Source organism: Chenopodium album, chromosome 21 (genome assembly GCF_948465745.1).
Source record: "Chenopodium album chromosome 21, dcCheAlbu1.1, whole genome shotgun sequence".
Classification (NCBI taxonomy): Eukaryota; Viridiplantae; Streptophyta; class Magnoliopsida; order Caryophyllales; family Amaranthaceae; genus Chenopodium; species Chenopodium album.
In genome coordinates, this window is record NC_137854.1 from 4,451,962 (window position 1) to 4,468,221 (window position 16,260).

Consider the following 16,260-nt stretch of genomic DNA (forward strand, 5'->3'; position numbering starts at 1 on the left):
CTAAAAAACAAACCATTTCCTTATCTAAAAAAACAAAATATATTGTTGCTTTCAAAAAAAAAAAAATCAAAATATATTACACGACACCGTTTTGACCCCACCCAGCCACCCCTCTTTCGTTTTTGAAAATTGAATTCGTTTCCCTGGTTCTACTTTGTCCAAAAGAGGGAAAAATAAAAATAAAAAAATCCCAAAAAATAAAAATAAAAATAAAATTTATTACACAAACAAAAAGCTGGAAGTAGAGGAGAGAGAAAACTGAAGAAGAACAGTATTAACACTTTCTCTCTCTACCACCACTGGCTGATAAAGGAGAGAGAAAATTTCACCAATTTCGAAGCAATTCGTCAGAATTCTAGGGTTTTAAGCTTGGTCTGAAGCTTTAATGGCGGATAAAAGTCGATGGAGTTGGGATGTTAAAGGTTTCGAACCTAAGAAAACGCCGTCGTTTGATGTTTCCGATCATCAGAGTAAACCGGCGTCATTGGGAAGACGATACTCCATTTCTTCTTCGATTTTGCCGCCTTCTGAACTTTCTAAGTATTCTGTGGTCTCCAAAGTTAGGAAACTTGAAGAGAAACTCAAGGTTTTGTTGCTTTTTATGTTTAATTTCGTATTTTAATTTGAATTTGTGTTTGTTATTTATTTGTTTTGGTTTTGATTTTATGCCCAGTTTTGCTGAAAATGTTTTGAGTTTAATGTTTCAGATAATTTGTCTTTGGAGTAAAATTTTAATTTATACGAAGTAGTATTTGTGGTATGGAATTATTTATCAGCATTTAGTTGATTGAAATTTGGAATTTATACTAATTTGGAAGTTATGGGAGCTGTGCTATTGCCAATGTGACGAGGTTGGAATCGAGTTTTCGAGGTTCGAAAAATTTATAGTAATGTGTAGTTTAGTGATGTATAATGTTTGGGTTGCTTGGAGTTTTTAGCTTAGGAGTTTTGGTTGCAAACTTGCAATGTGGAGTAGCTACCAATATGGTTGTGTATTAGAAGTTGGATGGAGTTAATTAACTTATCCTTATCGGGAATGTTTTTGGTTCGAAGTGTAAATTAGATGGGCAAAGTTGAACAAGGGCCTATAAATGTATTGTGAATTTGTGATGGTTGGCGTTTTGGTTGCTTGGATTTTGTTATATGAAAGTCGATAATCTTGATTAATCTGTGGGCAGAAAATGTGAAGAAAAGCTCTTAGAATTTGACAAGTTTGGCAATGAAGATGATAACTCACCAAATATATGTACATACCATATACAGAGTATCTCCATAGAATTGATGCTTGCATGATGACACATGCACACAAATGACACAATTGTGCTGACATTCTTCCTCTGAAATCTCATTTGAGATGGGATGACTTTATTTCTCAAATTTTTAAATTTTCGTTCTTTTTAGCCTCTGGTGCAATTGTTTTGTAGAGCTTTAGCTGGCGGACTCTATGACTTATTTTACTGTTCTCTCATTCTATACTTTAGTCCTTTTCTGTAAATAAATCAACAATTATATATCATTTGTTATCAGTTTTGCATATCTAACTAAAAAATGTGTTGGCAGTTTGCAAAAGAAGATTATGCAGTCTTGAGACAAGAGGCCAGTGATCTCCAAGAGTATTCTATTGCTAAGCTTGATCGAATTACGCGGTATGTGGGAGCACTCGCTGATCAAACCCGTAAACTGGGTGAGTAAAGTTTTAGTCATAGCAACTTTTGTTGACTTTGAGCTAGTAAGGGATTTTGTATTGTCTGACTTCTCTTTGGCGATCACATGTGCGTCTTGTAATTTGTTTTAAGCACATAACTTGGTAATGCAACATGAGTCAACAGGTTACTTGTTTAATGATCAAAGGATGTTTTCATGTTTGCGGCCTTTGTGCTGGATATATCCATGAGTCAACTTGATTTTCTTCTCAGATGTTGGTTATAAGTCTGCAGAGTCTTCTATTATATAAGACTTGATTCATAAGAGCTAGTGGATTTGAATAATTTTAAGCTTTTTTCCACCTCAGATCAGGCTGCCCTTGAAGCGGAGGCAAGAATTACTCCTTTGATAAGCGAGAAGAAAAGGTTGTTCAATGACTTATTGACAGCCAAAGGTACTCATAATCTCTGTGAGTTATCCGTCACTGACATGGTCTTCCTCGTTTGCATGTCACCTTTCAGAGTTTATGGTCACAGAACTGTTTAGGCTTGTTAATTTGTACTGGCAAAGTATAACCAGGCTATCAACTTTTAGTTAGTTATTAACAGGGACTGCTAAATGCAGGAAATATAAAGTTATTTTGTCGTACAAGACCACTATTTGAAAATGAAGGCTTGTCTATTGTTGAATATCCTGATGAATACACTGTCCGTGTTAATACGGATGATGAGACATTGAGCAATCCTAAAAAGGATTTTGAACTTGACCGGGTGTATGGTCCTCATGTAGGGCAATGTAAGTTCAATATATTCTTGTTCAGTTTAAATCAGGTTGGAGTCATGTTTTTAAGTGTCTGAATGATTTTAATTTTTTGAGTGCAGCTGAAGTCTTCACTGATGTTCAGCCATTTGTACAGTCTGCATTGGATGGCTACAATGTATCTGTTTTTGCTTATGGGCAAACTCATTCCGGGAAAACTTATACTATGGTTTGTTTCACATCCTCCTCAGTCATCTGTTTTTCTGTTTACATGCGTCGTTGAATGTTAAAACAAAAAATATATAATTATGTAGATTTCCCTATGTGTAATACTGCTCATGCTGTTAGCATTCACCTCTTGTTGGAAATTGTACTTAAACTGTTTTGAGTCATGAACAATGAGTATCAGACGTCATTCCTATGTTATCACTGGGTTATATAGCTATTTGTTACCACATTTGTAGCAGAACCTCTTGAATTTTTCTTTACTTCCTTTCTACTTTGCTTGGAGTAAAAGTAAATAGCTTAAGTTACCTTTCTCTCAGTTGCTTAGTTATAAACACACACACACATGCACATACACTTAAAAAAAAGTCTGCTGGAGTAATATAGCTATAATTTAGGCTCATTGACTAATAAGGTAGTTTGTTACTGTCAATTGTCATCACAACCAATGTGCTTCTTGTTACTGGTATGGAGTTAAAAAATCCTTAAATGTGAAACCAGTCAACCATTGCTACAGTGCTACAGTAGAAAGTGATTAAGTGATTGTTTCTGTAATATGTTGCTATTATAGACTCTCCTAAGTATTCTTTGGTATAGCTTTAAGTTTTTATGTTTTAAATTACCTGCAATTCCTAAGGTACCTGAAAACTTGATTGCTTTTTGCAAAGTTAGTTATGTTACATAATATGCTTATGCTACATATTCTGAGCTGCAGTTTGACCAATTATGTGCTTGTTGGAAGAAAAGTACTCAGCTGAGGTGTCTATTTGATCCTCTCTGTCCCTCCTCCATCAATTTGTAACAATTTGAGTGCAAATTTTAATTTGTGTGTTTGTATTTTAAGGAAATCGTATTCCCCCCCCCCTCTTTTTATTTTTAATTTTAATTTAAAAAAAATAATATAGCACTGCTGGCATCTTGATTTGACTATATTTGAATATGATACAGGAAGGATCTAGCCATGACCGTGGTTTATACGTTCGATGTTTTGAAGAATTGTTTGATTTATCTAACTCAGAGAGCACTACTACTTCACGATTCAGTTTTTCAGTCACTGTTTTTGAGCTTTACAATGAGCAGGTATGTGCTTGTGCTTATGGCTTTCTGATAGCCATATATTGATTTGTATGTCTTGAGATATTAGAAGTCTGAATCCCTGTTTAATGGGTATCATAGGTGAAGGATCTGCTTGCAGCATCAGGAAAGAGTTCACTGAAACTTAGAATGGGATCACCAGGTTCATTTATAGAACTTGTGTTGGAGAAAGTCGACAATCCATTAGAGTTCTCCAGAGTATTAAAAGCAGCTCTGCAGAGTCGGGGCCCCGATGCACAGAAGTTCAACGTTTCTCATCTGTATGGTTCTAAATCTAACATATCTAATTGAACTCTCATTTCTGGTCTAAATATCCATATTTTTTTGCTGTGCATGTCATGCTTTTCAGTTGCTATTGTACTCTTAACTGATTATTTTGCCTGCCTTTCACTCTCTCGTGGGCCATGACAAGGCATATTGACAGTTCCTTTCGCCTTTCTTTGACAACTATTTTTCATCTATGGAGTGTTAACCACTGTATTTGGCACATAATGAGTGTATAAACTCTTTGGCTTGTGATCTCAGCTGTTTATCAATTCTTTGATTGCAGTGGTCATCACTCATTACAGATAAAATACAAACTTGGAATTGACTAGCCTACTGTAGGAATCTTGAATTTATGCTTTGAAACTCTGCCATTGTGTGATTTCCTTCTTGAATGCATAAAGTGGTTTCAATAAAGTTGTGGGCTCCAAATGTTTAAACCTTTTCTGAAGCTGAAATTTTATATTATACATCTGTTTGAGACGAGTTTTACAATTTGAATTATTACTCATTGACTTGAATTACTGTCTTGGTGGTTATTCCCAGGATTGTGACCATACATATATATTATAACAATGCAATTACCGGAGAGAACTTATACAGCAAACTTTCACTGGTTGACTTAGCTGGTAGCGAGTGCTTGAGTACAGACAATGAGTCTGGTGAGCGTGTTACTGAACAACTGCATGCTATGCATTCCCTTTCAGCGTGAGTCGTCTCTTCTCTGGCAAATTAATTTTTAACGATTTTGTTCTTGATGTTATTGTTCAACAAACTGCCCCTTGTAAGCTTCATAATGTTGAGACTCCAAAATTGTTATTTTAGTTCTTTCTTATTGACAAGCCATTTTGTATGGGTGTATTTTGGCTTCTGAAATGCAGAAATTGGTGGTGTCTTTAATAACTTAAACTTCTTGCTGATTGATGTTTACTTTACAGATTGGGAGATGTTTTGTCATCTTTGACATCAAAGAAAGACGATGTCCCGTATGAAAATTCTCTTCTTACCAAACTCCTTGCTGACTCAATAGGTGAGTGTTGGAGAACTTATCATTTGAATTGAAGGGACTTTAATGCTAACTTCTACCTAAATAATTTAATCCTGCTTATTCCTTTCTGTATCATCTTCCTTATTTGGCATCCATCACTTGTAGCCTTTAGGATGTCCAAGAAGCTTTAAGATGTTTCATATTTGTATTTGTGTTTTACTAAAGTAAATTGTAGTGAAATTACTTTAGTGGTGTATCCTTGATTTAAATCCTATTACTCCCTCCAATCCATGTTATTGACCTTTGTGGATCTAGTTCATGAAATTTGACTATAATTTTGTTCTCAGATGTACAGGGATCTCTGATTTTGAGGTTTGAACTAGTGTCTGTGGATAAGATATCAAGCTTTCAACAATGCAAAAATAATGGTCAAACATTGTCTGACTATTAAAGATACTTCTTTTTTTTATCAGCTTTAAGATAAGAATAGTTCATTATTGTATATTTTGCTTAGTTTGCACCAAAGAAAGTCAAAAGTTAGTGTTTAGGAAGAGGAAATGAGAGAGTCCAATTGTAAATTTCATAATCACCTATTCAGATTTGACTGATCTTTTATCTTTTCAGTATCTGCCTGGAGTTTTATTGCATTAAATATTTAGACTCAATGGCCATTATTCATGAATTTTAACTTTCTTGAAGTTCGCATTTTATGAATTTGATTGTAATAGTTGACATTCAATTTTCTGTAGGTGGAAGCTCCAAAACCTTAATGATTGTCAATATATGTCCAGATGTTTCTAATTTGCCTGAAACTTTATCATCCCTCAACTTCTCTTCCAGAGCCCGAAGTGCTGTTTTAAGCCTTGGAAATAGAGATACTATAAAGAAATGGAAAGACATTGTGAGTTCAATTGTGATTTGTATTAGTTTTACAAACCACACTATTTGATGAGCTTATGCTAGTCTTTTGTTATAAGAGATGTTTTTCTCTTTGTAATTTGTGGTATTTGGAATGCTTGTAGGCTAATGATGCACGTAAAGAGCTTTATGAAAAAGAAAAGGAAACTATTGATATGAAGGAAGAAATTATGAGTTTACAACAAGCAGTCAAAGAAGCAGATGATCAATGTCTCCTCCTATTTAATGAAGTTCAGAAAGCTTGGAAAGTTTCATTTACATTACAGTCAGATTTGAAGGTCTTGTCTCCTAAATTTACTAATTTCTTTTTGGGGCTCATAATTGCTTAGTTATTGATGTAGGGTTCTTGCAGCATTCATGATAAGTTTTATCGAGTCAGCATTTTAACAACTGTTTTTCATTAGATTTGAATCAATTGATCTCACATTAGATTTTGGTTTTCGTTGATTGTCAACAATCCACAAATTTATGGATGTCTGTGTCTATTGATCAAGTCATGATCAGGCTACTTATATTACTTGATCTTAAATGCATTCCTAATGTTAGGTGCCCCTGCTTCATCCTATTATGTCCCTCTCTTTTTTTTTTTTTTTTTTTTTTTTTTTCTGCTTGTTTTATTGTGGATCTGCCAACAGTTTTTTTTATTCCTTGTTCTGTGTCACAACAGTAAGGAACCATTCTTCCCTTAATTACACATTAGGCAATGAAAAAATGTGTTACCAATATATTAGGCAATGTATCTGCTATTTTGTCAGATTGTAGCTGATCATATGCAGGCTTGTCCAGGGTCCTTCAGTCATGTCGAATGGCATGCTGCCTGAAATATTTGGGCCTTTACTTCTGTCACTTGAAATTGTCCTTGCTTTCCTGCTTTCTAGTTGCAAAAATTGACATGACTTGACGTAGTATACCTAGATGGCTCTTAGTTTGTGCGAGTTAGTTGAGTCTTGAGATTTGCTTAATGGACTCTAGTTCATTTATTTTTCAAAGATAATTCCGCTCGTTAACTAGTTTTACCATCTTTCATAGGCATTTCGATATTATTCCAGGCCAGGCCGTATGCCTGTTAGTTAGCCTTTTGTAGTGTCTTTTACTGCACTATTCTACTTTGCAGATGGCTTGGATGCTCTCTGAACTTCTGAAGCCTCTGTTGTTTTTAGCTTTTCCCTGATTAAGACTGTCGTGAGTGCTTTTGCCATAACATTCAAATGGCAATTAAGAAGAGAGGGGGGGGGGGGGGGGGACAATATTGCAGATTGAATTAAATTTGTATTAAATTATTTGTATTGAGCTTATGCTTTCATTTCCACACTCTTTCTGAGATTTTGATTCTTATCCTATGGTGCAGGCGGAAAATATAATGCTTGCTGACAAGCATAAAATTGAGAAAGACCAGAATGCTCAACTAAGGAATCAAGTTGCTCAATTATTGCAAGTAGAGCAGGAACAAAAGTTGCAAATAAAAGAAAGAGATACAACAATTCAGAGCCTGCAGGTGTGTGCTATTTGATACTGTTACTTGTCAGCTTCCTCACCTGCATTCAGGATTATATTAGCAAATATTGTATCCTGTTTTGGCAGCACCAAAAGATTCCTTGATTCTGGCTGTCTTTTAAGAGGATTTACATTAGGCAGCTGTGGGTAATTTTAGTTATGAGACAAACTATGAAATATAAATTCTTGGTGATTGAACTTTCTTTTCCCTTCTTGGTAGCTTGGAAGCAGCTTTAGAGTTGAAAAACTTGCCTGTCTCAGCTAAGAATCAGTACCCATTGGATGGACTATATTTTGGCGCCGATCATCTTTTAGCCCTCTCTGCTACTTGCTGATATGCTTGTCATTGTTGCCTCATTTATTTCCGTAGCTCAAGAAAGCGCGAAAGACCACTGATATGTGTCTTTTGGGATAGGATAGTGTAAATCTTTATAAAGTTTAGAAAATAGGGAAAAGATATGTGGTCCTAGGAAGGATGGTTAGAGTATGATCGTTGGTTGATAGTGATGGTCTGTTGCAGACATTGGTCAGAAGCATACCATCAAGAGGCTTGTATGTTTGGTGGGGTTGAGGAAAAATTGATAGTTGTTGTCTGGGCTTCCTTCTGTTAACTTTATATGTTCCTCATTTCCTCTGTCATGATCCTAGCTCATGCAATTTTATTTTCTTCTGGAAAATGCAGAAATAGTCTAGTATTCATAGCTCATCACGTGCTCTTTATAAATTAGCTCATTGATATGCAGACCATACATATGAGCTTCATGGTGTATTGCTTGCATGTGAATCATTGGTCTTTGGAAATTATAGTCATTTTCGTGCATATTCATGTCCAACTATATTTCTCTTTAAGTTGGTTTCTTGAACTATTTGCATGTGAATTATTGCTCTTTGGAGATTATGGTCATTTTCATGCATATTCATGTCCATATTTTTCCCGAAGCATTAGTGATAGAAGACCTGCACAAAAATTCACACTCCTATCTTTCCTCCTCTACATTTCTAGTGTTTGTTATCGCATAATAAAAAAATGGGGTAGAATGAAGATTTCTGCCATGAAAGCAGTCACTTACAAGAGTTATAATAACTTTACAATTTTTGTTTAAATAATGCTTTTGACTTTTGAGGTTTAACACAACAATTTTTTTATTTCTGAAATCATAATATTACTCCAACTATATTTTTATCTTTAGGCTAAAATTGGGAGCTTAGAACAACAGCTAAATGAGGCCCTTCGTTCTGCTGAAAGTAGATCAGGGAGTGTGCCTGAGTTAAATCTCAAGGCTGCAGAGGATGATGTGGATTCATCGGCTGTTACAAAGAAGCTTGAAGAAGAACTCCTGAAAAGAGATGCCTTGATTGAGGTCTGCTGCATTTCCTTCTGTCAAACATAGAATCAAAAATTATCTTCTGCTTCTAGTTTTCCTATGAACTCTTTTGTCTCAGCGTTGATTACAGTTTAAAATATTGATATAAAAAATGTTTTTTTTTTTTTTGGAGGGGGGTGGGGGGGGGGGGGGGAGGGGGGGTAAATTTACGTCTACTGAGTATTGCATGTAAAAATATTCAGTTTTCCTTTTAGCTTGCTTTCCTCCATAATTTTCCTTCAAAATCTGTAGAATTAGGATACACCTTTGAGATTACAACTCTTGCAGAATTTGGTTCATCAGTTCATGTTTCTCTGATGACTGTTTACTGTGAGTTGTCACTAGACCTGGTTATTGGGTAGGGTATCCCAATGATAATAGGTTAGGCCCAAGTTTAAAGGGCTCTTAATGGACATGACCCTTACTGGATAGGGCCAATATAGGGCTAAAATGTTTGTCCAATTTATAGATAAAGTAAATAGATAATGCAAAAAAATTACATAGATATCTTCGTATTCATATATACTTAATAATGTCTTTGTCCAATATTTATATTAATTGATAGTTTGTTGGCATGCCATCGTCGACCTGCGACCCGCTTTGGCCCGACCCATTATTGGCCCTATAAATTGCGGGCCTCTTTGACCTAACCTGCAATTGACCCACATCAACCCTGACCTGACTTGCCCAATAACCAGGTCTAGTTGTCACCATCTTTGTTACCACCTCTAGCATACCTTCCTTTTTGGTATTTCGGTTCCTTTTAAAGTTAATTAGCCTTTCCGAATCTTGCTGTAAGAGATCATGTATCTTGTGAGAAAAGTTGACTTGAACTTGTATTCTTTTTGGGATTTTTGTTGTTGAAGTTTTAACCTTTTTTTACCCCGAGATTTAAATCTGTTATGTTTCCCTGACAGAGGTTGCATGAAGAAAATGAGAAATTATTTGACAAATTAACGGGAAAAGCGGCTTCGGTTGGATCCTCCCAGGTAGATCAACTAACATTTATTTTTGGCAAAAATCATAGACCCATATTTACATATAGCTATGCATACACACACACACATGCATAAATGCTGTGAGTTTTCTTTTTATTTCATGATTCTGTTATTGCTAGTGGAATGTTCATGTCATCAGTTAATATAAAGCTTCCCTGCTTTCAAGTTGGAAAGACTTACTGCATTTTGTTCACTCTTCCCATTTTATTACTCTGTCCCAATTGTGTTGTCATATTTTAGGAATATGCCAAGATAATTTTGATGTAGAAGACTACATGTATTAGGTATAATATTAGCCCTTTTGGCCAAAAATAGTTAAAAAAAATGTAAGTCTTTCTTTGATAGTTGTAGTTTGACAATGAAACAAGACTAGAAAAAAAAATGTTTTTGAAAATATGAATGTGATGAAGTATTTCATTTTCTTTTTAGATAACACATCATTGAAACATCATGGTTGCAAAATGACTAATATTCTTATAAGAATTGTATGATTTGCAACTTCATAGAAAAATTGAGTAGGGTGATAACTAGCTATGTATCTTTCTTAACCTCCTGTGGTACTCACTTATTCCAGAAGATACTCTAGGGATTGGAGTGGAAATTTATAAAAGATTTTTTTGCTGTCAGTGTAGTTTGTTATGGGAAAAAAAGTGATGGTTTTGGATAATATGCTTGGTAACAAAGAATATTGTGCTGCACAGCAGTGGAGTAGTTCATGTAGTGGAAGTACATGTAGAGGGATTTCACGCTGAATGTAGTGTGAGAAACTATTTAGTGGGAATCCACCTCTCATAGAGTTGGTACTTGTAGTTTGATTCAACTGAACATCCAATACAAGTTTTTCCCTAAATTTTTCTAATTTTCTTCTTATTACTACTTAAATTTTACTGAACTGTTGGCTACATATATTAGCTGAGAAATCTGACTTGATTTGTAACGCAACGTCTCACTCTTTCTATTTGTCATCTTTCTGATCTTAAAAAACACAACAAATTGCATGCTAAACGCATATTTGGATTCAGGCTGTTTTGAAATCAGCTGCCAATAATGCTGTTATAATATTGTTTTTATTCATTTGTTCTCTTGAGGAACCTCTTAAAATGTCATACCTCCTAACATGTTCAGAATCCATCGACTTTATGGAAGAGAGCAATATTGGCTCTTTGCATCCTTTTCTTCTCAAATTGCAATCCAAAGTCGAGGATTTTATGAATTATGTTTTGTGACTGCCGTATTTCGTTACCTGCATGCTGACCTCCTATACTGCACTACTCCAGGTGTCTAGTCCATTATCTAGACGAGAATCTAATGTCCAGAACCAGGACTTGGCCAGGTACCTTTCTTGCACATCAATACTAGTAACTTTTCTTTTTATTTATTTTTTATTTTTTTCCTTTCTTTTTTTTTTTTTTTTTCTTTTTATTTTTTTATTTTCTTTTTTTCTTTGGTCTGTCATCTGTGTATGTGAGATCTCTTTGGTTGGATAGGGTGGGTAACAGGGTGGTGGTTTTCTGATTTTACTTGTTCTTTCATTCCACGTGTGAAATGATTCTTTATTTTGGCATGTGGCCAGGAACAATACTAGTAACAGCACTGGAAATTCTACTCAAGTGGTTTCTGGATCAACAGCCGGTGGTAAGGGGGAAATGGCAGTTGCTTTGGTCAAGCCGGCAGGGAATGAATTAGCAAAAACCACCCCAGCTGGAGAATATCTAACTGCCGCCTTGAATGACTTTGACCCTGAACAGTATGAGGGCCTGGCTGCTATTTCAGATGGTGCAAATAAACTTCTGATGCTGGTATGATCAAGGAAATTCTCGTGGTTCTTGCAGATATCTTGTGGTTCTTTTGCTAGGCTCTGTTTAAATTTTCACTCTATTTGAAGCTGATCAATATTGACTTGCTATGTGAAATTAAATTATTATGGAATATTACCCAACTCCAAGGAAAAGAAATTTAATTCCATTGTTAGTGTAACACGTAGTTAGTCTTATCCTGATGCTAGATATATCTTCTTGTTGTTGGCCCTATACCAGTTAACCAGTATACCACTTAACCAGGATCTCATTCGGTCTCTTTTTTTTAATTATCCTAGGTTACACACTTACACCCGCCTTTATACAATTTTAGAAAAATAACAACTGACAACGTGAAGGAGTTAAGCTGCTATTAATTGATGTTTAGGGAGAAGGGCAAGTTAGGAAGTTGGGTTACAAAAGTTGTCTAGTAGCTTATAGGGGAAGACTGTTAGTTAAAAGCGGGAAAGATCTATATATAGAATCTGTAGTTTTGAGAGAGTGCTGTTCCTCTGGAAAGATTGGTAAGGCTGTAGTAATCTTAGCATTGTTTAGTTATATCTTTAGTTGCACTTCCTTAATCTCTCTTCTTCCTCCCTTAATCTTTCTTTCCAGTCCTCATATCTCTTTGTTTTGGTCACTAATCTGAGCTGATTGATGACAATAGCAAATGCATTTCCTGTCTAAATTATTTTATACTGTAATTCTATGGATAAGGTTGGTATTACCTTGAACAGCAACCCAATAAATAGACACATAGATGTATAAAGGTCCCTCCCACAAATAAAGCCAGGACTTAAAAAAAATATGATGCTTCTGTCAGTCTGTGAATTTGCTTCTGAATTCTGATGTTACCAATATTCTGAGTGTGTCGCGTATCAATGTTGGGGTTTAAGTATTCAGGTGTCTTGCTCTTCACATCTCATTTATGTTTCAAGATTTGCTTCCTTCCTCTGACTTTATCTGACATAAAGTCTGCTGAAGGACCGACCTAATTATGTTACATAGATGGGTATGGGTATATAGATGGAAATCCTTAGATATAATTTAACCAATTTAATCTATCTGCAATTCAGGTTCTTGCAGCTGTTATAAAAGCTGGTGCCTCTAGAGAGCATGAAATACTTGCAGAGATTAGAGATGCTGTCTTCTCATTTATCCGTAAGATGGAGCCAAAGAGGGTGATGGACACTATGCTCGTATCTCGTGTGAGGATATTGTACATAAGATCTTTGATTTCTAGATCTCCAGAGCTGCAATCTATCAAGGTAGAAATGTTGCTCTCTTTATACTTTGTAATTTGTAAATATGGGAAAAATTGTATATTTACTGCTTCTATTTTTTTCCTTTTCAAATTTATATTTAATAATATATAGAAGCTTATGTGGTTGATTGTTTTCTTCTAAAGGTTGCTCCAGTTGATCGTTTTCTAGAGAGAGCCTCTAATGGAAGAAGTAGGAGCTCTAGTCGTGCAAACAGCCCTGGAAGATCTCCTGCATATGATTTGAGCCCTAGAAATTCTCTGGTTGAGGGACAAATCCAAGGTTTCAGAGTGAATATAAAGCAGGAAAAGAAGTCTAAATTTTCATCTGTGGTTTTGAAGTTGCGGGGTATTGATGAGGTTGGCATGTTCATATGATATGCATATAATTTGTGTATTTTTTCATTTTCTGAGTAAGCTAATTCTTTGACAATCAAGATGCTAAATTATAATCTTGTGCGTTTACTGACTGCAATACAAGTGCAGCATATACATAAATGCTATTGCTTTGGTTTTGTTTTTGTTGGAAAATGTTCCATGAAGGAATATGTTAATTCAATTACTGTTTTGCAGGAAACTTGGAGGCAACATGTAACTGGTGGAAAACTCCGAGAGATGACAGAGGAGGCCAAAAGCTTTGCTGTTGGGAATAAGGCTCTTGCTGCTCTCTTTGTTCATACACCAGCTGGAGAACTACAGCGTCAGATTAGATCATGGTTGGCTGAGAACTTTGATTTTCTTTCAGTTACAAGTGATGATGCAATAGCCGGTAATACTGGCCAATTAGAGCTCCTCTCAACTGCAATTATGGATGGTTGGATGGCTGGACTTGGTGCTGCTCAGCCTCCCAGTACTGATGCTCTTGGTCAACTTCTATCTGAGTACACAAAACGGGTTTACACATCTCAGCTGCAGCACTTGAAGGTATATATCGCATATAGCCATAGGACACCCTATTTCTTTATACTTCATCTGCCCCTAAAGATTGCCCCATTTCCCTTATTGAATTGTCCCCCACAGATTATTCCTTTGTAATTATAGTTACCTCTCTCTAGTCTCTACTTTATTTGTTATCCCACGTGAAAATGGACAACTTTTTAATCACTCAATACAGCACTTGATTAAGTGAAATGAGGGACATTGGGCTATCAGTTAGGGACGGAGGGAGTACTAAGTGTATGTAGTAGGCAAGCTGTAGTAGATTCTGATAGCACATACACATTAAAATCTAAAACTGTGCATACTCTATCAGGATATTGCTGGCACGTTGGCTATGGAAGCAGCAGAAGATCCAGCTACTGTGGCAAAACTACGTTCTGCTCTTGAGTCTGTTGATCACAAAAGGCGGAAGGTATAAACATGTGCTAAAGTTTTGCTATCATGATTTTGCTCATTTTCTCATTTTGCTCATTCCTCATTTTTTTTGTTGGTGGGAACTTAAAGTTACTCAGGCTTGCATAGTTGCACTCCTTTGTACTCTTGTGATAAAATGTAAGAGTTGAACCAGCTGCTAGTACATTTAAGGGGTCTCTTGTTTTGTTGGGTTGGGGCTAGAATAGGGCATTACCTACGGTTCCATGTCAGATATCTATCATTAATGTTTTGCAGTTATATATCTTAGCTTATCGAAAGACTTTTTAACTACTTGAGCACAGGGGTTGCATCGTTGCCATACGAGAGTCTTTTAATGAGAGAGCATTTAAATTATGTAGGCAATATTTACTATTTAGCTACCCCTTGTTGCTTGTACAAGACATGAATGATTGGTTTTCCAATATTTCCATTCCCTTTCAGATATTGCAACAAATGAAAGGCGAATCAGCTCTTCTGACACTGGAAGGTGGTGGCTTGCCAATACCTAATCCTTCTACTGCAGCTGAAGATGCAAGACTTGCATCCCTCATTTCCCTTGATGGCATATTGACGCAAGTCAAGGTTGGGTTTTTGTTCATATTGTTTCTTTATCGATAGATTGATCACCCACATTTCCCAGATGATTAATGACTGAATACAAACGCATTTATAGGATATTACAAGACAAGCCTCCATAAACTCTTTGAGTAAAAATAAGAAAAGAGCAATGCTTTCTTCTCTGGATGAACTTGCTGAACAAATGCCCTCACTTCTTGAGATTGATCATCCGTGTGCACAAAGGCAAATTGCTGAGGCTCGTTCAATTGTAGAGGTAGTCGCTCTCTTTACCTACTTGGAAGGATTGTTTTCTTTCATGATTACTGTCATTCTTTCACATTTTGTTTTTTGGTTCTATTGGCTGGGTTTATGATATTTAATGATAATTGGCTATAGCAGATGAAGTGGATACCCTTTTATTTCAGTTGCAGTCTTACGTTATGTAGCAGTCTGCTTTATCATCTAGTTTTGTTGCTCATCTTGAGTTTTGTCGTTTTACTAACTTAGTTTGAAGTACTGGGTGGCATGGCATGTATTGAGTTATCAGGATCTTGTTTTAAAAAATCTGATCTGATATACGTATAAGAAATTATAGGATCACTTAAATCATTCGTAATTTTTATTTTTTTATTTTTTATGTACGTATAAGAATTCTTAGTTTGATTATATTTGCTTATTTGAACTACTGAATACTGAGTATTAATTGTTGGCAAAAACTGCTCAGTCTGCTGCTGAAGAAGATGACCGTTTCCAAACTTCCCATGCTCATGTACCATCGTCTAATTTCGGTTATGCTACTGAAACTGATGTATCACAGTGGAATGTTTTACAATTCAACACCGGCTCCACAACCCCATTTATTATCAAATGTGGAGCCAACTCAAATTCAGAATTGGTGGTCAAAGCGGAGGCTAAGGTTCAGGAACCTAAAGGTGGTGAAATTGTGAGAGTTGTTCCAAGACCAACAGTTTTGGAAAATATGACACTGGAGGAGATGAAAAATTTATTCTCTGAACTTCCAGAGGCTCTTAGTTTGCTTGCCTTAGCAAGAACTGCTGATGGCACAAGAGCTCGGTATTCCCGACTGTATAGAACTCTGGCAATGAAAGTTCCTGCCCTGAGAGATCTTGTCAATGAGCTGGAAAAAGGGGGCATTTTGAAGGATGTGAAGTAATGGGTACATCCAATGATCCATATGCAACTCCATTAGTTTGTGTTGTATGTATTATTAGTCCACTTTCTTCCGGTCTTCCTTTCTTTTTGATGAAAATCTCTTTATTTGTCACCCTTGTGTGTATATTATCTAGGGGATTTCTTTTTGATACACTACGGAATTATGTGTAAATTTTGTACAATTCTTCATTGTTAATGAAATCACCCATTGCTGAGAATTTGAGAAGTTGGCAGATGTGAAGGGCTGATTTACAGCAGTCTTTACATTGTTTAGGTACACCCGGGGGCATGCAAGAGTTTTTGATTGATGAACTATGTCATCCACCTGTATTCATGCGGAGTATATATACATATCTATCAATCCTTCGCT

General features: G+C 35.9%; 1 protein-coding gene across 1 annotated transcript; it reads left to right on the forward strand.

The window, feature by feature from the left end:
- Positions 1 to 325: 325 nt before the first annotated feature.
- LOC145603152 (kinesin-like protein KIN-14B) lies at positions 326 to 16,108 on the forward strand. The gene is made up of 23 exons (XM_081659280.1): positions 326 to 586; positions 1,561 to 1,684; positions 2,012 to 2,098; positions 2,269 to 2,439; positions 2,526 to 2,632; positions 3,577 to 3,708; positions 3,805 to 3,983; positions 4,534 to 4,695; positions 4,926 to 5,017; positions 5,725 to 5,876; positions 5,998 to 6,171; positions 7,242 to 7,388; positions 8,578 to 8,748; positions 9,669 to 9,740; positions 11,027 to 11,082; positions 11,323 to 11,548; positions 12,622 to 12,813; positions 12,954 to 13,166; positions 13,380 to 13,730; positions 14,059 to 14,157; positions 14,601 to 14,741; positions 14,833 to 14,991; positions 15,442 to 16,108. The coding sequence occupies exons 1-23, from the start codon at positions 386 to 388 to the stop codon at positions 15,889 to 15,891; spliced, it is 3,858 nt and encodes a 1,285-aa protein (XP_081515406.1). The 5' UTR covers positions 326 to 385; the 3' UTR covers positions 15,892 to 16,108.
- Positions 16,109 to 16,260: the final 152 nt, after the last annotated feature.